This window comes from Leptonychotes weddellii, chromosome 11 (assembly GCF_054177405.1).
Source record: "Leptonychotes weddellii isolate Sample4059 chromosome 11, ASM5417740v2, whole genome shotgun sequence".
Taxonomy (NCBI): Eukaryota; Metazoa; Chordata; class Mammalia; order Carnivora; family Phocidae; genus Leptonychotes; species Leptonychotes weddellii.
In genome coordinates this window covers 8,866,482-8,887,953 of record NC_138379.1, presented here as the reverse complement: position 1 = coordinate 8,887,953, position 21,472 = coordinate 8,866,482, and the positions used below count along the sequence as shown (strand labels likewise).

Here is a 21,472-nt window from a genome sequence, read left to right as displayed (position 1 = left end):
CGCCATACGCAGGGACGCATCTTCCGGCTCAGGCGCTTCAGCGCCGAAGTCCGTACTTCAGGCGTCCGGAAGTTCCCGGAAGTGGCCCGGCCGTAGGCTTCCGGTGTGGGTCGGGAAGGATGGCGGTGGCCACCCTGTTCCCGGGTCTGGCACGGGTGAGGAGAGTGGAGGTTTTAGGGTCCTGGGCAGGCCGTAGTGGGGATTGAGTCTCGTCTTCCAACGCAGTCATGGAGACTGCGAGGAGCATCCAGCTGCCTGATAGCCCAGGGGCAAGGGCAGAACCAAGGAGAGATCCGCCTTGCAACGTAGGAAATTCAGGTCACATCCACTCTTTTCTTAGCCCACTGTGTGCCTGTCGCGTTCAGAGACCCAGTTCAGATTTCACCTGTTTCCCAGGTGGAGCTGGCTGCACCGCCTCTGTGCGCCGCTTCTCTGTGTTCTTAGGTCTGTTCTTTTGGCTAATGCCTGTTATGATTCCACTTCTTAAGATCATTTTTTTTTTAATTGTAGGCTTTTCACACTGTGAACTTCTCTCAGTACTACTTTTGTGCTTCTTCTCATAATTTTTTTGTATCTTGCGTTTTCGTTGGTCTCAAGATATTTTCGAATTCCCCTTTTGATTTCTTCTTTGACCCATTTGAACAATTGGTTATTCATGAGCTATAGAGTGTGTTAATTTTCACATATTGGTGAATTTTCCAGTGTTCCTTCTGTTGATCTCTAGTTTCATTTCACTGTTGTCATTTGTATCATTTTAATCTTTTTTAATTTGGTAAGACTTGTTTTGCAACCTAAGGTGATCTATCTTGGAAAGTGTTCCCATCCAAGGAATACATCCTTGAAAATAATGTAATCTGCTGTTGGGTGAAATGTTCTATACGTGTCCGTTTTGGTCCATTTGGTCTATAGTGTTGTTCAGGTCTTCTGTTTATTGATCTTCTATCTAGATGGTCTATCCATTACTGAATGTGGAATATTGAAATCTGTTTTTATTGTATTGCTGTTTATTTCCCCCTTCAGTTCTGTCAGTTTGCTTCATATGTTTGGTGCTCTGATGTTGTTTGTATATATAATTGTTTTATATTCCTGGTACATTTACCCCGTTATCATTATATAGTAATGTACCATATCTCTCGTGACAATTTTTGACTTAAAGCTTGTTTTGACTGACATAAGGAGGGCCATCTTTGCTCTTTGGCTACCCTTTGCATGGAATATCTTTTTTCATCGTTTTGCTTTCAGCCTATGTAATCTTATATCTAAAAGGAGTCTGTAGTAACAGCATATAGTTGAATCCTGGTTTGTTTGGGTTTTTTTAAGATTTTGTTTATTTTTTTGACAGAGCGAGAGCACAAGCAGGGGGAACAGTAGAGGGAGAGGGAGAAGCAGACTCCCCGCCAAGCAGGGAGCCCGATGCGGGGCTCGATCCCAGGACCCTGAGATCACAGCCTGAGCCGAAGGCAGACGGCTTAACCATCTGAGCCACCCAGGCGCCCCGGATCCTGTTTTTTAATCCACTTAGCCACTCTAGTGTTTTGATTGGACAGTTTAGTTCACTTATGTGTGAAATAATTACTGATCGAGAACTTATTGCCATTTTATTAATTGTTTTCTATCAGTCTTATAGCTTTGTGTTTCACTGTCTTTTGTGTGTGTGTGTGTGTGTGTGTGTGTGTGGAGACAAGCTTTAATCCCTTTCTCAGTTTCTATTGTGTATCTTCTATGGATGTGTTCTTCTTGGTTACCATGGGTCTTACATAAAACGTAATAATCTATTTTAAGCTGATAACAATTTAACTTCAGTTACGTACCAAAAAAACTACTCTTTTACTTCTCACAGTTTACATTATTGATACCATAATTACATATATTTTTTTTAAAAGATTTATTTATTTGAGAGAGAACACGCATGTGTACAGAGGTGGGGGGGGTGGGGAGGAAGGGGCAGAGGGAGAGCATCCCAAGTGGACTTGCAGAGCCCCAGCACAGGGCTGGATCTCAGGACCCTGAGATCACGACCCAAGCAGAAACCAAGAGTCGGTCACTTAACCATCTGTACCGCCCAGGCGCCCCCACAATTACATATTTTTGTGTTGTATATCCATTAGCTTATGTTTTTCTATTTTAACTTTTATACCAGAATTATGTACCACTATTACAGTATCCTGTATTTGTCATATATTTATCTTTACCAGTGATCTTTATGCTTTCATATGCTTTTGTGTTGCTGTCTATTGTCCTTTGGGTCCTTTGGACTTCTTGAATTTGGATGTTCATTTCTTTCGCCAAATTTGGGAAGTTTTTAGCCATTTCTTTGTATTATTATTATTATTTTTTTTAAGTATGCTATATCCCAACGTGAGGCTTGAACTCATGACCCCGAGATCAAGAGTGGCATGCTCTACTGACTGAGCCAGCCAGCTGCCCCTGGCCATCTTTTTAAATAAGCTTTCTGCCCCTTTCTCTTTTCTCCTTCTGGGTTCCCATAATATTTATATTGGTCTGCTTGATGATGTCCTATAAGTCCCTTGGGCGCATTTCAATCTTTTTCATTCTTTTTTTTTTTCTTCATCTGATTGGGAAATTTCAAATGACCTGTCTTTGAGTTCACTGATTCTTTCTTCAGCTTGATCAAGTCTGCCGGTTAACCCCCGTAGTGAATTTTTTTCATTTGGTTATTGTATTCTTCAGTTCCAAAATTTGTTTGGTTCTTTTTAATATTTCTTCTGTTGATAATTCTGTTCATGCCTTGTTTTCGTAAGCTAATTGAACATTTTGTTGACAGTTGTTTTGAATTCTTTGTCAGGATATTCATATGCCTCTGTTTCTTTAGGGTCGGCTTCTAGAGATTTATTTTGTTCCTTTGATTGGGCCATGTATTCCTGTTTCTTCATGTCCCTTGCAACTTTATGTTGGATCCACGCTTGAAAAAAGTCACCCCTCCCAGTCTTTTTGGACTGGCTTTGTACAAAGAAAGACCTTCACCAGTCAGCTTGGCTAGAGATTCCAGGAGTCTCTCAGACTTTTTGTGTGGCTAGGTCTTCTCTAGGCTTGTGCATGTAAATTCACAGTTCAAGGATTTGCTGGCTTCTTTTTTCAGGAGTCTCTGACCTGGTTTCTGGATTTCTCATAAAGGGAATTGGTGCATGTATTGTTGAGTTGGTGTCTCTGTGAGAGAGAGTGTGGGACTTCCTGTTCCATCTTCTTGCTGGTGTCACTACCTTCTCACTGCATCTTGACAGGTTTTGCCCTTCTCTAGATTGGGAGCCTTTGGGGGATTAGGGACCATGCCATCACTGTATGCTCAGATTTCAACACAAGCAGGTGACTAAAATATATACCATTCTATAAGAATTTTAAGGGAATATAAAGGAAGGAGAAAATATTTCTGCTGGAGAATTTCCGGAAAGGTACTAGTTAAGAGCACATTTGCAGTTAGGGTTGGGTTCCAATCCTAACTGCGGTGACTATTTGGGTGACCTTGGTAAGTTATTTAACCTCTCTGAGCCTCAGCTTCCTATGCTATAAAGTGGGGACAGTATCAACATAACTTTTTTTTTTTAAGATTTTATTTATTTATTTGACAGAGAGGGAACACAAGCAGGGGGAGTGGGTGAGGGAGACGCAGGCTTCCTGCTGAGCAGGGAGCCCGATGCAGGTCTCGATTCCAGGACCTGGGATCGTGACCTCAGCCAAAGGCAGGCACTTAACGACTGAGCCACCCAGGCGCCCCTTAACATAATTTCTTAAGAACTAAATGAGATTGAATGCATTTAGCACCTAGTAAGTGTTGAGTGAATGACAGTGATGGTAGTCCTTATAAAGATGTTTGTGGTTTATTTCAGATGCTTGCTCTGTCAAGGCGCCATCTAGTGTCTCCTTTGCTCAGCACACCATCTTTCAGCCGTTTCTACAGACGTGACAGCCCAACAGATTCCCAAAAAGACATGATTGAAATCCCTTTGCCTCCATGGCAGGAGCGAACTGATGAGTCCATAGAAACCAAAAGAGCCCGGCTGCTCTATGAGAGCAGAAAGAGGGGAATGTTGGAAAACTGTATTCTGCTTAGGTAGGGAAATATGAGACTTCGTGTCACTTTCTCTTTTATTGGAGATAGCTTTTTCAACTTTGTTCTCTCTCTTTCTTGTTTTAGCCTCTTTGCTAAAGAATATCTGCACCACATGACTGAGAAACAGCTGAACCTCTATGATCGTCTGATTAATGAGCCCAGTAATGACTGGGATATTTACTACTGGGCCACAGGTACTGGGCATGATCAGCAAGCAGCATGATGTGAAAAATAGGATGACTCGCACTGATTTGGGTCTGGAATTGTGTCCTGGGCAATTTCTTTCTTTGTTCATGCAGTCGATCCTCAACCCCAGCACTCTCCAAATTTTTCAAAGTGTGCAAAATTGTTTTATTAAAGTTATTTGTTTGCAAGCAATAGAAACCTGTCTAACCTAAGCAAAAGGGGAGTTTAGTGGAATGGTGTGGAAAGGCAGAGTTACAGAAAAACCAGGCTGAGAATGGTGTGGAACCTGACAGCTCTAGAAAGCTGCAGAGCAAGAGTTCCTCGATAGTTTCACTCCAGCACTGCCTTTGGGAAGAACAGTTCTCACTGTGTATAGTTAGGATTAGCTTTGACTATCAGGTTAAAAAAAAAAAAATCAAAACAATAATAGCCTAAACAAATCAGGACTGTATTTCTCTCTCATAACAGCAGTCCAGCGGTAGGCATTCTATTCAGAAGTCATGAGGTCCAGATTCCCCTTGATGTGTTCCTTCATCCTCAGCATGTGCCATCTACCTTGTGGTCAAAGGTGGTTGCTGTGACTCTCTCTGTCACGTCTGTGTTTCAGCCAGGAGAAAATGTGTGGAAGCACACGCCTTATTTTTTATAAATCCTTCTCAGGAGGTTATGCACCACACTTCCACTAGTTTTCCATTGGCCACAGTTCAGTCACATGATGACGCCTAATGATGATGAAAAAATAATAGAGTCTATTTCATGCATCCAGTTACATCGGGAGTTCTGTTGTCAATGAAAAATGGGAGAATGGATATTAGGGTACATCTCATCCATTTCTGTCACACTCTGGGTCTTCTGGTTTTATGTTTCCAGTCCAGATTTGAGTCATAAAACAGAAACCATTCTGTAGGTTCTGAGTGTAAAGTGTGATAATACAGAGTCTCGAGGCATATATAAACATTGGGAAGCCCACAAAATATAAAATATTTACTCTCTGGTCCTTTAGTATTGAGTAAAAGTCCATCATGTGACTGTACCCCCACAGTTTATCTGTTGACCAGGTGAGGGACGTCAGGGTGTTTCCAGTGTTCGGCGAGAATCTGAATAAAGCCACTATAAGCGTTGGCATATAGCTTTCTGTTGGGTGTAGGTTGTAGTTTTTCTTGGGTAAATACCCAGGAGAAGGGTCACTGAGTCACATGGTAGGAGTTACGACAAACTTTCTCTCTGATGGGGCAGGGAGGAAGTACTTGAGGCCGTGCAGACCGTACAGTCTTCCCTGCTGCCGTTGGAGCGCACACACTGCTCCGGTGTCGCAGTCACATTTTACTGACAGACACTGAACCTGAAATTTCATAGAATTTTCATGTGTCACGAAATACCCTTTTGACTTTTTTCCTGAACCATTTAAAAGTCATTCTTCGTGCACAGGCCGTACAAAAACCGGCAGGAGGCTGTAGTTTGCTCCCTCCTGTGTTGAGTAGAAGAAACCAGACTCACGGTCCAGCCATCCATACTGTATGATGCCATTTTTATGATATTCTGGGAAGGGCAAGACTGTAGGGGCAGAAAACAAACTAGCAGTTGTCAGGGACTGGATGTGAAGTTCCCCATCCTTACCAGCGCTTGGTATTATCAGGATTTTATTTGTTTTTGTTTTTAGCCATTCTAAGAAATAGGCAGTGATATTTCACTGTAGTGAATTGGCATGGCCCTGATGATAAGGATATTGAGGGTCCTTTTTTTTTTTTTTAAGATTTTATTTTTATTTACTTGACAGAGAGAGACACAGTGAGAGAGGGAACACAAGCAGGGGGATTGGGAGAGGGAGAAGCAGGCCTCCCGTAGAGCAGGGAGACCGATGCGGGGCTTGATCCCAGGACCCTGGGATCATGACCTGAGCCGAAGGCAGACGGCTGAGCCACCCAGGCGCCCCTTGAGGGTCTTTTTTAAGTGCTTATTTGCCATTCATACATCTTTGCTAGTATGTCTCTTCAAATCTTAGCCCACCTTTTTTTTTTTCTTAATTGAGTTGGTTCATTTTCTAATTGAGTTTTGAGTGTTCCTTACCGATGTCAGATTCAAATCCTTTGTCAGATATGTGTCCTGCAAATTTCTTTCTCCTTGCTTATGCCTTGTCTTCGCATTTTCTTAACATTGTCTTTCGAGAGCAGTTTTTAATTTTGGTGAAGTACAATGTTTTATTTGGTGAGTTAGTGGATTGTGCTTTTCATACTGTGTCTAATAATCTGCCTTATCCGAAGTCACAAAGATTTGCTCTGTTTTCTTCTAGGAATTTTATAGTTTTAGAATCACCTGTTCAGTTTCTCCAAAAAAACCCCAAAACAAAACAAAAAAACCCCTACTTGGATTTTGATTGGAGTTGTGTTGATCAACAGATCAATTTGGGAAGATTCCTTTAGCAATTTAGAATTGTCTAATCTATGAACATGCTGTATCTCCATTTATTTTGGTCTTTGACTTTTTTTTTTAACATTTATTTAATATTTTAAATTTATTTATTTGAGATAGAGAGTGAGCACATGAGCTGGGGAGAGGGACAGAGGGAGAGGGAGAAGCCAACTTCCTGCTGAGCAGGGACCCTGACATGGAGCCTGACGTGGTGCTCGATCCCAGGACCTTGAGATCATGACCTGAGCCAAAGGCAGACGCTTAATCGACTGAGCCACTCAGGCACCCTTAGGTCTTTGACTTCTTTAATCAGCATATTATCTATTGTTATATAACAAATTACCCCAAAACTTACTGGCTTTAAACAAACCCACCTTTAATATCTCAGCCTTTCTGTGGATCTGGAATCCAGTCATGGCTTAGTTGGGTGCTGTGCTTTACTCTGTCACGAAGTTACAATCAAGGTGTCAGCCTGGGGTCAGGTTTCATCTGGAGGCTCAGCTAGGGGAGGATCTGCTTTAAGTTCTCTCTGGTGTTGGCACGATTAAGTTGCTCATAGATTCCCCACCTGCAGGCCTAAGTTCTTTGCTGGCTGTTGCCTAGAGGCTGTCTTCTGTTCCTTGTCCCAAGGGCCTCTCCTACTTGGAAACTTGCTTCTTCAAAGCGTGCAAGCCAAGAAGGCAAGAGAGGAGTCTGCTAGCAAGATGGACGTCTCGGTATTTTGTAACCTAATCACGGAAATTACATTGTGTTATCCTTGCTGTATTCTCTTGGTTAGAATCAAGTCATTAGGTCCAGCCCAGGGCAGGGGGTAGGGGTGAGAATCACACAAGAGCATGATACCTGGAGGTGGAGATCATTGGGGGCCATCCTAGAAGTCTGACTACTACAATCTGTCTTTTGTAGTTTTCAGTATATTTTGGACATATTTTGCTGGATTTGTACCTAAGTATTTCATATATTTTGGTGCTATTATAAATGGTACTTTAAGAAAAATTTTCAATTTCCCGTTGTTGGTAGAATGCAGAAATACAGTTGATTTTGGTATACTGTGACCTTGCTAAGCTCACTCAGATCTAGAAGCTGTTTTGTAGATTCTTTGGGATTTTCTGTGTAGACAGCTGTGTCATCTGTGAACAGAGAATGTTTTCTTCTTTTCCAGTCTGTATGCCCTTTATATCTTTAATTTGCTTTATTGCACTGTCTGGGCTCTCCGGTGTAATGCTGAATAGTAGCAGTGAGAGCATCCTTGGCTTGTTCCCAGTGTTAGGGGGAAAGTATTCAGTCCTTCACTATTAATATACTGTTAACTGTAGATTAGTCGTAAATGCCTTTTATCAGATTGAGAAAATTTCATTCCGCTTGTAGTATATTGAGCCTTTTTTCATAAATAGATGTTGAATTTTGTCAGGTGCTTTCTAGGCATTTCTGTAGAGGTGATAATTTGTTTGGTCGTATGATTTCTTTCCCCTTAGTTTATTAATATGATGAATTTTTGATTGATTGATTTTCAAATATTGAACCAACCTTGCATTCCCGTGATAAACACCACCTGGTCTTTATGTATTGTTTGATTTGATTTGCTAATATTTTGAGGATCTTTGTATCTGTCTTCATGGGGGTTTTCTTGTAGTGTTACCTGGTTTTGATCAGGGTAATGCTGGCTTCATAAAATGAGTTGTGAAGTGTTCTCCTCTTTCATTTTCTAGAAGAGTATATAGAGTTGGTATTATTTCTTTTTTAAATATTTGGTAGAATTTGCTAGGGAAGCCTTCTGGATCTGAGGTTTTCTCTGTTGGAAGTTTTTAACTGTAAGGTCTAATTTCTTTTAATAGCTATGGAACAATTCAAGTTACCTGTTTCTTGGGTGAGGTTTGTTAGTGTGTCTTTAATAAATTTGGCCACATCACATAAGCTGTTAAATCTATGGATATAAAGTTGTGGTCATATTCCCTTTTTCTTTAAATGTCTGAAGAGCTGTAGTAAGATCCCTTCTTTATTTCTAATATTGGTGATTTGTGGGGTTTTTTCTTTTTTCTTGATCAGTCTGGCTAGAAGTTTATCAATTTTACTTATTTTCTCAGAGAACCGCTTTCAATTTCATCGTTTTTTCCTCTATTTTTCTTTTTCTAATTTCATTGATGTCTGCTCTTTATTTCCTTTTTTTCTGCTTGTCTTGGGCTTAATTTGCTCTTATTTTTTAGTTTCATAAGGTGGAAGTTGAGCTCATTGATTTGAGACCTCCTTTTCAACTGTAAGCATTTAATGCTATGAATTTCCCTCTAAGCACTGCTTTTTAGTTTCATGTTGCAAATTTGGATGTGTTGTTATCATTTTCATTCAATTCCTAATTTCCCTTCTGACTTCCTCTTTGACCCATGAGTTGTTTAGAAGTTTCTTTCTTTTTTAAAAAGATTTTATTTATTTATTTGACAGCGAGAGAACACAAGCAGAGGGAGGAGCAGAGGGAGAGGGAGCAGCAGATTCCCCGCTGAGCAGGGAACCTGACTTGGGACTCCTCGATTCCAGGATCCTGGGACTCAACTGAGCCACCCAGGCACCCCTAGAAGTTTCATTCAAAATATTTCCAGATATTTTTCTATTACTGATTCCATTAGGACCACAGAACTTAGGTTGTGTAGTTTCGGTTCTTTTAAGTTTCTCAAAATTTGTTTTATGGCCTGAACTATGGCTGTGATACTTGATAAATGTCTTGTGTACACTTATTTGAACATAACGTGTCTTCTGCACCTGTGGTTGAAGTGTGCTGTAAATGTCAACCAGGGCAACTTGGTTGATGCCGTTCTTCATGTTCTCTGTATTCTGACTGGTTTCCTCTGTACTTGTTTGTTGATTAATAAGAGAAGAGTGCTGAAATCTCCAGTTATAATTGTGGATTTGTCTATTACTCCTTTCAGTTCTCTGTTACCCTTCATATATTTTGAACCTCTGTTCCGTGAAAACATATTTAGGATTGTTGTAATCTTCTTGATGAATTGACTCCTTTACCATTATATATAATGTCTTTTTTTATTGCTGATAATATTCTTTGTTCTGAAGTATCTGATGATGATTTAGCCACGCCAGCTTTCTTTTGATTATTAGTGTTTGCATGGTATGTGTTTTTCCCATTTGTGTTTTCTATGCTACATAATAAATTACTAGAAAGTTAGTGACTTTAGATAACTTAGTTCATACATATTTACACATATACTCATAGTTCTATAGGCCTAGAACGCAGTCTGAAATTGGTGTCAGCTTTTCTGCATTCCTGTCTGGAAGCTCATTCAGGTTCTTAGAATTCATGTCCTTATAGTTATAGGATTGACGTCCCATTTGTCTTGCTACCTGTCAATCTCTTTCAGCTCCTGGAAGCCACTTGCGGGTCCTTGCTACAAGGTTCCTTCCATCTCAGCAATGGGGATTCTCCCTCACATGGAATCCCTCTCAACACTTCAAATCTCTCTGACTTTCCTTCTGCCACCAGCTGGAGAACACTGCTTTTAAGGAGCACATGTGGGGTGCCTGGGTGGCTCAGTCAGTTAAGAATCTGACTCTTGATTTCAGCTCGGGTCGTGATCTCAGGATTGTGAGATCGAGCTCCGTGCTGGGTGTGGAGCCTGCTTAAGCTTCTCTCTCTCCCTCTCCCTGTCCCCCCCTTAAAAAATAAACGAAATAAAGAGCATGTGTGATTAGGTCAGAACCACCTGGATAATTTCCCTGTTCTGAGGTCAGCTGTGCCATATAACATAACCTAGTAGTGAAAATCATCAAGTTCACAGTCCTGAAGATTATGCAGGGCTTGTATGCCAGGGGAGTGGGAAATACTGAGGGCCAACCTAGAAGTCTGCCTTCCACACCATTCCTTTACTTTTAACCTATCTTTGTCTTTATACTTAGATCAAGCTTCTTATAGATAGCATATGTAGTCTCTCTCTCTCTCTCTTTTTTTAAGATTTTATTTATTTGACAGAGAGAGAGAGCACAAGTAGGCAAAGCGGCAGGCAGAGGGAGAGAGAGGAGCAGACTCCCTGATAAGCAGGGAGCCTGACGGTGGGGCTCAATCCCAGGACGCTGGGATCATGACCTGGGCCGAAGGCAGATGCTTAATCGACTGAGTCACCCAGGTGCCCTGTAGTCTTTTTTTTTCAGTCTTATAGTCTCTATCTTTTCATTGGGGTGTTTGGCCATTTGCATTTATTCAGTGAACAATGTGGTTGAATTAAAATTACTGTCTTTTTGTTTCCTGTTTTTTCCATCTTTTTTCCTTTTCCCCCTCTATTTTCCATGTTTTTTTTAATTAAGAATTTAAATTTCATATGACCTCCATTTTTGGTTTATTGTTTATACTTCCTGTTATCATTTTTTGTAGTGCTTGCCTTAGGCTTTACAATATGCATCCTTAATGAATCAGTCTCCTTTCAAGTTATATTATACTGCATCACATAAGATGTAAGAACTTCACAATAATATACTCCCAATTTCTCCCTCCCGTCTTTAGTGCTGTTGTTATCGTACTTTTTACTTCTACTTATGTTGTAAGCCTATACTATATTTTAGACAATTTAAAATTGTTTAGAGCAGTTTAAAATAAGGAAAAGAATAAGTTATATTTTATATATATAATTTATATAAATTATATATTTTATTTATTTTTTTTAAAGATTTTATTTATTTGACAGAGACACTGTGAGAGAGGGAACACAAGCAGGGGGAGTGGGAGAAGCAGGCTTCCCGCGGAGCAGGGAGCCCGATACAGGGCTCGATCCCAGGACCCTGAGATCATGACCTTAGCCGAAGGCAGATGCTTAACGACTGAGCCACCCAGGCGCCCCTAAATTATAATTTTTATAGTATGTCTTATATATGTACAATAATAAATAACAGTGTATCAAATATATTTTATATTTACCTTTATTTTAGTTCTCTCTGGAGATCTTCATTTCTTTGTATAGATCCATGTTTCTATCTGGTATCCTATTCCGTCTGCCTGAAGAACTTCTTTTAATATTTCTTGTAGTGCAGCTCTGCTATTAGGAATTATCCCTGTTTTTGTCATTTTTAGGAGGTATTTTCACTGGGTATAGAATTACAGGTTCACAGTATTTTCTTTCAGCACTTTACAGGGGCCCATTTGTTTTGCTGTTAGTGTGCAGGATTGAGTCTGTCTGGTTGGGAGCTGTGCTGGGTTTGGGTTTGCTGTTTTGGTTACCTTCATCATACCTTTAACTTCCAATTCCTATAGCATTACCATGTGCTGTTTCCTGGTGTGTGTAGTTTCTGACAAGAGGTCTGCTGTGTCTCTTTATTCCTATATGTGTAATGTATCTTTTCTTCCTGAGTGTATACAGCATTTCATCTTTGGTTTTTAGCTGTTGAATATGATATGTCTTGATGTTTGTTCTTGGTATTTTTCCTGCTTGGGTTCTCTGGGCATGTTGGATCCCATTACACTGCTTACTTTTACCCTACAGCTTTTGGATTCTGTTTTGTGTCTTTAAGTCTTTTCTTTTTATGTATCAGTTTGGGGAATTTGTATTGTGTAAGACTAATTGACCTGTCTTCCAGTTCGCCAGTTCTTTCCTTGACTGCAGTGTGAGTCTCTTGATGAGCCTGTTGAGGTCAGTCTGCTTATTTGCTACTGTATTTTTATTTTTAACATTTACATTTGGCTTTTACAATTTCCAGCTCTTTAGTGGAGTTGCTCATCTGTTCCTACATTTTGTCTACTTTTTCTGCTAGAGCCTTTAACATATTCCTTTTTTTTTTTTTTAGATTTTATTTATTTGAGAGAGAGAATGGGAGAGAGAGAGAGGGCATGAGCAGGGGAAAGGGCAGAGGGAGAAGCAGACTCCCTGCTGAGTGGGGAGCCTGATGCAAGGCTCAATCCCGGGACCCCGGGATCATGACCTGAGCTGAAGGCAGACACTTGACTGAGTCACCCAGGTGCCCCTTGTCTACTTTTTCTACTAGAACCTTTAATATTTTAGTTATTATTTTTTAAGATTTTATTTATTTGAGAGAGAGAGAGAGAGGGCATGAGCAGGGGGAAGGGCAGAGGGAGAAGCAGACTCCCCGCTGAGCAGGAAGCCTGATGTAGGGCTTCATCCCGGGTCTCCAGGATCATGACCCAAGCCGAAGGCAGATGCTTAAATGACTGAGCCACCCAGGTGCCCTAACATGTTAATTACTTTAAATTCCGTAATAGTTGTAACATATGGGTCATCCCCAAGGCTTTTTCTATTGATTGCTTTGTCCCTTCACAGTGTGTTGTGTTTTTCTTCTTCTGTGCATATGTGTATCTCATAATTTTTGATTGAGCGTTAGACATTATAAGTAAGACCGTAAAGAGCGAAGTAAATAGTATTTATGCCTAGAAATGGGCATGCTTTCAGTAGGCTGTTAGTATGGGGATCAAGTCAGTCTAGTTAGGAGTTAAGCTCACCTAGATTCTGTTACTGCTTTGCTCCCCTTCACTGCAGCATAAGCCTCTGTTGCTACCATCTGCATAGAGCAGGGGCTGAGTTTCTGGAGGGTATTTCTCCATGTTCCTGTTCTACCCTCAGCTCTCAGCCTTCCTCCTATTTTTTTTTTTTTTTTAAGATTTTATTTATTTATTTGACAGAGAGATCACAAGTAGGCAGACGGGCAGGCAGAGGGAGAGGGAGAAGCAGGCTCCCTGCTGAGCATAGAGCCTGATGTGGGGCTCGATCCCAGGACCCTGGGATCATGACCTGAGCCGAAGGCAGATGCTTAACCATCTGAGCCACCCATGTGTCCCCCTCCTATTTCTGTGCCTCAAAGGGAATCTCTATGCTCTTGCCCTTTCCCGGCAGTAGATCTCTGTTACTTCCCACTTGCGGGGAGTGAAGTTGGGAGGGCAGTCTCCATTATCCTGGTTCACCTTCAGTCCCTGTGGCCCCGGGTCTTGGGTGGGCTTTCTCCGTGGCCCTGTCTGTCCCACAGGACGAGTTTTTTTTTTCCCTTTTCTCTTTTCACCATCCCAAATGGGTCCTCACATGTTCCAAGTAGGAGACAGGATTTGCAGACCTACTCCCAGTCTCTTAAGGCTTTTATTCGGTAGAGGAGAAGGGCTGGGCTAGGCTTTATGCTTTTTTTGCAGTGTTGGCTGCTTCGCTGCTCCTGGCCTACATCTCTGAGGGAGGCATTCTCCTGCCTCTTGCTCTGAACCTGGTCTTGGTCAGGAGCACACTCTGGAGGTTTGTTGAGAACAGCCTGTAGGGCGTGTACTCACTCGTGTGGTGTCTGTGGCTAGCCGCTACTTGGCTTGTAGCAGTTGGTTAAAAATTTTAGCCGAACTCTTCTTACCTGTCCGGATGGTATACAGTGTCTCTTCTTCCTGGGCCCTGTCTCAGGCGAGCAGGTGCTCATGTACAGTTTCTCCTTTGAGGGGCTTCTCTTCCCTTAGATTTTATTCTACTTGGTTGCCCTGTGACCTCGGTTCTTGGATGACTTCACAGAAAGTCATGCTATTTGTAGTTTTTCTGAGCACAGTGTTCTTTCCAGCTTGCACAGTCCTTGGGGGAAGCCTAAACCTCCTGGACTTTATTTCGATCATTACAAAAAAAACCCAACACCAAGCCCACTAGATGCTGGGCTCTGTGCTGAGTGAGGGGGAATTAAGCTTTGAGGAATTCTCTCTCCTAGCGTTGTAGTCTCGATAGGAGGGTCATTCTCGAGCACGTTACCTAAGCTTCCCCCGTGGGAGGCTTTGCTTGTAATTGGAATCTTAAGCGATGTCTCCAGGTGGAGAGGTGGGAGGTAAGCAGGCATACTGGGCCCCCTTGCACACCCCCAAGACAGCAGTCTCGTGGCTTTGCTGTCCATGCCCTTGTGGCCTCTCCATCCACATCTGGTTCTCCAGGTTCATGTCCATTTTGTGTACCTCTGATAGCCTTCTAATGAATTCTTTTTTGCTGAAGTTGGTAGAGCTACAAGTCTGTCATGTACAACCTAGGACTTCTGCCTCAGGAAATGTATAAGCTGGAAGGAGAAACACAATACCCAGAAAACACTGAAATACCAAGTGCAGAGCAAAATAGTGCCACCGAGCTTGGACAGGCCAGGAGTCAGCCGACTTCTTCATAAAAGGCCAGACGGTAAATAGTTTAGTCTTGTGGCCATATGGTCTCTGTTGCCAACTACTCACCTCTACCATCCTAGTGCAAAAGCAGCGTGGACAGCACGTAAACAGATGGGAGCAGCTGTTCCAGTAGAGCTGTTCACATGTGCAGGCAGCCATGGTTCGCCAGCTCCCGCTATAGGCCACCGTGTATATTTAGAGGAAGAGTAGAGACAGGCTGTATATCTACTGGTCTTTGCAAAGGCCAGAGTTTCAAGGGTCAGGGTCCCCATGCCTGAGTATTAATGGACATCATTCTTTCTGCCCATTCTTCTCTTGCAGAAGCAAAACCGGCCCCAGAAATATTTGAAAATGAAGTCATGGCACTGCTAAGAGACTTTGCTAAAAACAAAAACAAAGAGCAGAGGCTGCGCGCCCCAGATCTGGAATACCTCTTCGAAAAGCCGCACTGAGCTGTGCACCACCGCCTGCCGTGGGGGCTCGGTCCACAGACCCTAACTTAGGATAGACACTGGCCTCGACTTCCTGCTTCTCCTGAGACACTCAGCCCACCCAGACTGTTTGTCTTGCTTCAAATGATGGACCCATCTCTCAGGACATGTAAATACTGGGTGTGACTCATTCTAAAACTTTGTTGGTTCAGTTTTAAGACTAAAAGCGGTTGCTGGTGTTGTCGGCACTCTGGCCTGTTTCTCTGGCTCCCGGCTCCCGAGGTGGGCCTCTGCCACAGGAGGGCAGTGTCGGGGAGGGGATGGTGCTGGCTCATTGCTTTAGCGGGAAGTGTGTGTGCTCAGTGCAGAAAGGCAGCCAGCTGTGGGGGCTGGGTGGTAAGCTTCCCCAGCAGCCCAGGACTTTGTTCAAGTGAAATCCCTCCCCCCCCACCCCCCCTTTCCCGCCCAGTAGGGTCCTTCCTGCCAGGGCAGCAGACCCAAGCCCCCTGAGCTGAATCTTTCAGAGGCACGGCAGGCAGAACGAGGGCAGCAAGCAGGGATGTGTGGGCATGATACTGACAAGTCCACATCCTCCTCATCAGATTTTCTCTAGAACGTTCACTCTGTAAACTGAAAGATAATTAAATATTAAAGAATATTTTATGAAGGAAAAATCACAGTTCCCGGCCCTCACACAATTATTTTAATTCTGTCCTCACATAATCCATAGTCATTTGTCTCCAGAGTTATACAAGGTGACAACCACAGGGTTTATCCCCATGTGGCACGATGGCAAACTTTTTCTGTATTTCTGCAGTCTTCCCCATCATTGTAGTTGACAAATTGACAACACATAAGCAGTAACATCTTAGAAGGAATCGGTTGGAAGTGCTGAGCTCCCGGACCGGAAGACTAATGTGTGGCTAGCAGTGGTCTCCCTGGAGGGATTTTGCCCTCAGATCTGTAACCCAGTCAGAGCTGTCGGCACCCGAGCTGGGCCAGGACCAGCCAAGGGTGTCGACCTCAGAAGGCAGTCCGGGATGGATGAGCACGGGGTTGGTGATCACAGGAGATGCACGGAGAGAGGAAGTGCCTGCTTCCAGCATTCTGGAGAGCCTCCTCCTGGTCCTCCCTGCCCCTCCGTGTCCCCTGCTAAGGAGAGAAGAGAACTAGCCTTTACTTACACGACCCTGTGAAAGCCTCACAGCACCCCTATGGACAAGTGGTGTTATGCTGATTTTGTAGATGAGAAAGTGGTCCCAGAGAGCAATTTGTCCAAGGTCAAGTAGCTATTTAGTCAGAAAGTGACAATCTCCTTTAGTTCTGCCTCCAAAGCGTATGAACTTTCTACTAGACCACTCTTTACTGGTGGAAACTTAGTAGGAATTCATGCTTTGCAAAGTTAGGGCCAAGACATGATCATTCTGAGACCGTGAACCTGCCAGGTGCTTTCCAGAGTAAGCCTGCGGCTGCCCAGGGCAGCTCGCGTAAGTAACGGAGCAGTGTCGGCACTGGTTTCAAGTTCGGATCCCGGTTCCGCTGCTCATCTGTTGGCTGAGTGCATTGCCCTGAGCCCCCATTCCCTCATCCATAAAATGGGGGTGATGACTCTCCCTATCTTAGCTGATTGTAAGTTTCAGATGAGAAGAGAAAAAGCTCGAAAACTCTTCCACGGCCCCCAGCACACTCAGCTCTACGTAGATATTAGGTGTCAACAACGCTTGGTCGAGGCCTCAGCCTGAGCCTTAAAAGCCGCCTCCTAACACCAGTCACCTGGCATGTCACTGAGGTCACCAAAACTCGTGCGGGGCAGTCTCCTGTGCAGGTGGGAAAGCCGAGCCCGCTGGAGAACCACGGGGGTGTCTTAGCAGCCAGGGGAGACAGAAGACGCCCTGGAGGCGAGAAGCAGGCATCAGAGTGACAGCTGGGAGGCAGAAGCAGGGCTCTCAAGAGAACGTCCCCTGGGACTCCCCGCAGACTCCGGCCACTTGGGGACTCGTTTGACGTGCTGGGTGGAGGGCGTTAAGCAGCCGAAGAGTTTGTGGAGCGAGCGGGACTGTAAGATGTGCACACAAACTGGGCAGCGACTTGCCCATCCATTCTGGATGCTCCCGCAGCCCACCCCAGCGGCCTAGTGGGCAGCTTGGGCCTTTCCCCCAGGGTTTCGAGGTCTCCTGACCCTGATTTTGTCTCCTTTAACATGATGTTCAACTGTTGCCACTGCCACCCGGGCCTGGCATGCTTCTAAAGAACGGTCTTCCTCCTAGGCTGCTGGCTTGTGTCAGCTCAGGCAGTGAAGGATCTTGCTAACTTCAGCTGCTCAGTGTCAGACCCAGGGGTGCTATGTAAACAGTTCTTCCCTTTATTAGGCGTTAACTAAAACTAGGCCGGCCCACAGTGCATTTTTTAAAAATTAATAAACAAATAGCAAGGGCCAGCAGCCCCCCCAAGGACTTGTGGGGAACAGGAGCCGGCCCCATCGCTCTCAGTCTGACACATCACTGCCCAGTGACCTCTCTCCAAGCCGGGGCCTGGCAGAGGAGCTTCTGGCCCTACGCTGCCCACCTGAAGTGGTTTTGTGAGTCCTGCCCGCCAGGCTGCCTCGTGACCCGTCACACTGGCTCACAAAGGCTGTTCTCTTCCCATTCTGGCCTCTCTTAATCATTTCAAGTCTTCAGAATGCACAAGCCAAACCCCTTTGCCCGAGCTCCGTGCCCCGGAGGGGGTCTGTCGGGGTCATTGCTGGCTTTGGGCATTATCTGGAGGTTCTCTGGTCTGTGTCACAGCTCCGGCCAGGGTGGCACGCTCACAAACCTGGTTCATATTTTTAAACATCACCAGGAAAAGAGATTCTGCTGGCACGGTTGAGAGTCTCACATTTGTCCGTCAGTCCATTCGCCACGCTGCCGTGACTCGAGGAAGAGGAAGGGTTCACGATACGGAAGCCGGGCAGCCTTAAGGGGCCAGCAGGTCTGGGAGACTTCTGAGCCGACAGCCCCCCAATAGCACAGCCGGCCGTGTCTGAGGGGGTGGGCCTGCCATCCTGCAGTTGTCAGGTGAACAGTGTCAATCAGCTTCCAGTGAAGCCACCCTGGACACTTGAGTTTCCCAGGGAGCCCTCTGGGAGTGAGGAAGGGTGCCTTTCCCAGCCGGCTACAATGGCATTGGTGGGACAGGTGGCCTGAGGCAGGGGGAGCTCTTGCCGCTTAAAGGAACACCTGTCTTGTCAGCAGTCTGGCATTTTAAGGTGGATTACAGAAAAGGGGAAGCTATTCAAGATAAGAGGCTTAAAAGGGAAAGATGTGCAGAGAAGAAATCTACCACGTCGTGACCTGTAGTCCCAGGAGAAGAGTCAGAGTCTTTTGCTGGGTCCCAAGTCTTGCCTGAATCCAGATACTCCTGCCAAAGAGGAGGATGTTCTCTTTAAAAAGGGCACCGTGAACACATCTTCCATAACGACACATCATAGCCTGTAGTTTTAAAGCAAACGATGACATTAAGATGTGCATTTTGTTTGCCAGTGGATTTCAGGTTATTTCGTTAGTATCGAGTGAAAGGTTCACCTTTGGCGATGCCTGGGGACACACGGTTAGGGCAAATAGAGCCGGGCAGGTAAGGGCAGCAGCTTGAGAATCAGACCTAAGTAAGACTCCTAGATCTCCCATTCATCAGCCAGGTGGGCACATTAATTTAACCTCTCCATAGCTCTGTGTCTTTTTTTGTAAAACGGAAAGGAAAGGAACCTCCCCGCACACGTGGGTGTAGGGACCAAATGAAGTCCTGCATGTAAGGTGCCTAGCACGGGACCTGGCGCCTTAGTAACAGCGCTCTTTGCTAATGGCGGGCCCAGTGCTGCTGAGAGCCTCCCCTGGACTCTTGCTGAATGCCCACGATGGTCGTTAAGAGACAGGCAGGGTTGTCATTCCCCTTCCACAGATGAGATAAGTGAGGCCTGATGAGATTAAGCTACTTGCTCAAAGTCACAGAGGAGAAGCATTTGAAGGCAGGCCTTGGGCAGGCGCCGTGGGCTACACGCCCTCCGAACAGGAAGGCCATCATCAGCCCTCCCCAGCTGCTGGCTTCTCGTCCCGGATCTCGTCTTGGTCTGTGGACCAGGAGCCCCTCCCTTGGTTCCCTGCAGGACCCCTGGGCCCTGACTCTTGCAGAAATGACGGCATGGCCTCAGCAGCTCCAGCCTTAATCCCCTGAGCCCTCCAAGCAGGACCAGTGCCACCTCCAGATGATGGTTTGGAGTTGAGAGAGACACTTTGGATTTGGGGGGCAGTCCGAGGGCAGGGCTCAGACTGCCCTGTGTCAAGGGTTTTATCCTTACCTCGAGCAGCAGAGATGAGGTTTGAAGCTTTCTGGATCTTCCTGTCACTATCCGTCCTTTCCCTCCGAGTTGGAGGCTGGCTCTGGGAGCCGGATGTGGCTGGTTGGGAAGGCCACACGAACCCCATTCCAGGGTACAGAGATGAGTTTCCCAACCTCCCGCACACCCCCGGGTCCCGTGCTTTTGATGACAAGCCAGTGCTGCCTCCTAGCCAGAGACTCATGCCAGGCCCCTCACTCCCATGTTTCTGTTGGCTCCCACCCTCTCATCGGGGTCCTGCAGAGGTGAGAAATGTTTGTAGATATTGCACTAGATAATGTGTCTCCAACTCAAGTAGAAAAAGGCAGTTAAAAAAAGAAGTGATGCCCGGAACTTAATTTTAACGATGCACTGTAATGGTCTTCACTATGTTATGCATTAGCAGGATGTTTGGTAAAGCTGTTGCCTTCTCTAACTTGAGAGGAACCCCACGTGCCTTCCAAGCTGGCAACCCACGGAGAAGAGGTTGGAAAGCCAGAAGCTAGTCCTCTCTGTCGGTTACTTTTGTCTGCATTTGGTGAGGAGTTACGAGGAGGAGGTGAGCTCAGGAAAGAATTACATGGTGTTCAAGGGAAATAGAATCCAGAGATCCAGGGCCTTCCAGGGTTGAAAAATCTTCTATATCCTAAGTAGAAAAAGATGAGAAATAAGAAGAATTGGGGGCAACAAAAACCCAGTAAAACTTTTCCCTTGGGTAATGTGACTCAGGACAGGATCAGACTAGGGCATGCCTCTATTTATTATTCTAAATACCCTCAAGACAGTCATCAAGGAGAGGAGAGGTATGGAGGTGAACCAGCAAGACACGTTAGGTGCTAGAATTGTCTAGGAAAAGACTTGGGGTGAGTGTGGCTATGGGCACCGAAAACTGACTAGAAGCAAATGGGTCTGAAGAGTTGCATTGCCAATGGAACCATGAGCTGGGGTTCCCCTCCTCTCACAAATAAAAGTCCTTGACAATTTGCAGCTGTAAAAGGACCCTTGGACCTCCAACCGTGGACCTCAACCATGAGCAGGAGGGAGAGTATGCATCCCCGCAGGAGGACAGGCTCCACCTTACCCATTTCAGAGGTGGCCAAAGAGGATGGTGGCCAAGGAGGAGGCCCCCAGACGGAAGAGCCGGGGCCAATGCCAACAGTGGGCGGGAGTCTCCTGCAAAGCAGGACCAGTGAGTGAAGGAGCCTCCTTGCGGTGCCGTCCCTGTCCCACCGCTGTATCGGGTCCCCCAGGGGATCCCCGGGTCCCTGGCCCAGGAAGAGCCTCTTTGGATGAGAAGAGGCTGGGGCACCAGTGTCACCAGAGACCCCAGGCTTCGAGCCAGGTGCAGGGACTGGACAGGACTTCGGGCAGTGTCCCTTGGGGAGAGCGTGAGTGTGCCATGTGTGAGAAGAAAGACTGGCTGGTTTGGCACACAGAGGGTTGGGTTGCAGCAGAGGCTATGGTGTCTGCCCACCCCACCGGCGCTTCTTCCTGAGCATCTAGGAAGACGACAGGCTCCAGCCTGCCTTGCGTAAGGCCTGGTGCTGTGTGATTGGGACTGGACCTGGGTGGAAGTAAGGAAAACCACTTTCAGGCCCGGCCCTTAGAAACACCCCAGGTGATCCTCAGCCTGCTCCTACCCTGCCACAGACATCCAAGACATGTTCTAGATGGGGTGCCTACACAAAGGAGGAAGGTCGCCTAAACTCTCAAACTGCACGAATGAGACATAAACCTTCACTGTGTCAAATGAGGGCGATTTTGTGCTTTATTCATTTCCTCGTTACAGCCTATCCTACTCTGACTAGCACATCTTGCTGTATCAGACACATAGTGCAGTTGACCCTCGAACAATGTGGGGGTGAAAACCCATGTACAATTCAACTCACCAAAAACTTAACTACTAATAGCCTACTGTTGAC

At 45.1% G+C, this 21,472-nt stretch overlaps 1 protein-coding gene across 4 annotated transcripts; it reads left to right on the top strand.

Annotated features, from left to right (window-relative positions):
- The first annotated feature begins 1 nt into the window (after position 1).
- On the top strand, positions 2–15,447 carry SDHAF2 (succinate dehydrogenase complex assembly factor 2). 4 transcript variants are annotated; one of them, XM_081798026.1, is made up of 6 exons: positions 75–155; positions 3,353–3,410; positions 3,846–4,069; positions 4,154–4,263; positions 7,295–7,380; positions 15,090–15,228. In XM_081798026.1, the coding sequence occupies exons 3-6, from the start codon at positions 3,846–3,848 to the stop codon at positions 15,138–15,140; spliced, it is 471 nt and encodes a 156-aa protein (XP_081654152.1). In that variant the 5' UTR covers positions 75–155; positions 3,353–3,410; the 3' UTR covers positions 15,141–15,228. The 4 variants fall into 4 exon arrangements, with proteins under 4 accessions (XP_081654150.1, XP_006730386.1, XP_081654152.1 ...); XM_081798025.1 differs by having other exon boundaries at positions 3,353–3,484; XM_081798024.1 differs by lacking the exon at positions 3,353–3,410 and having other exon boundaries at positions 2–155.
- The last annotated feature ends 6,025 nt before the right edge of the window (positions 15,448–21,472 follow it).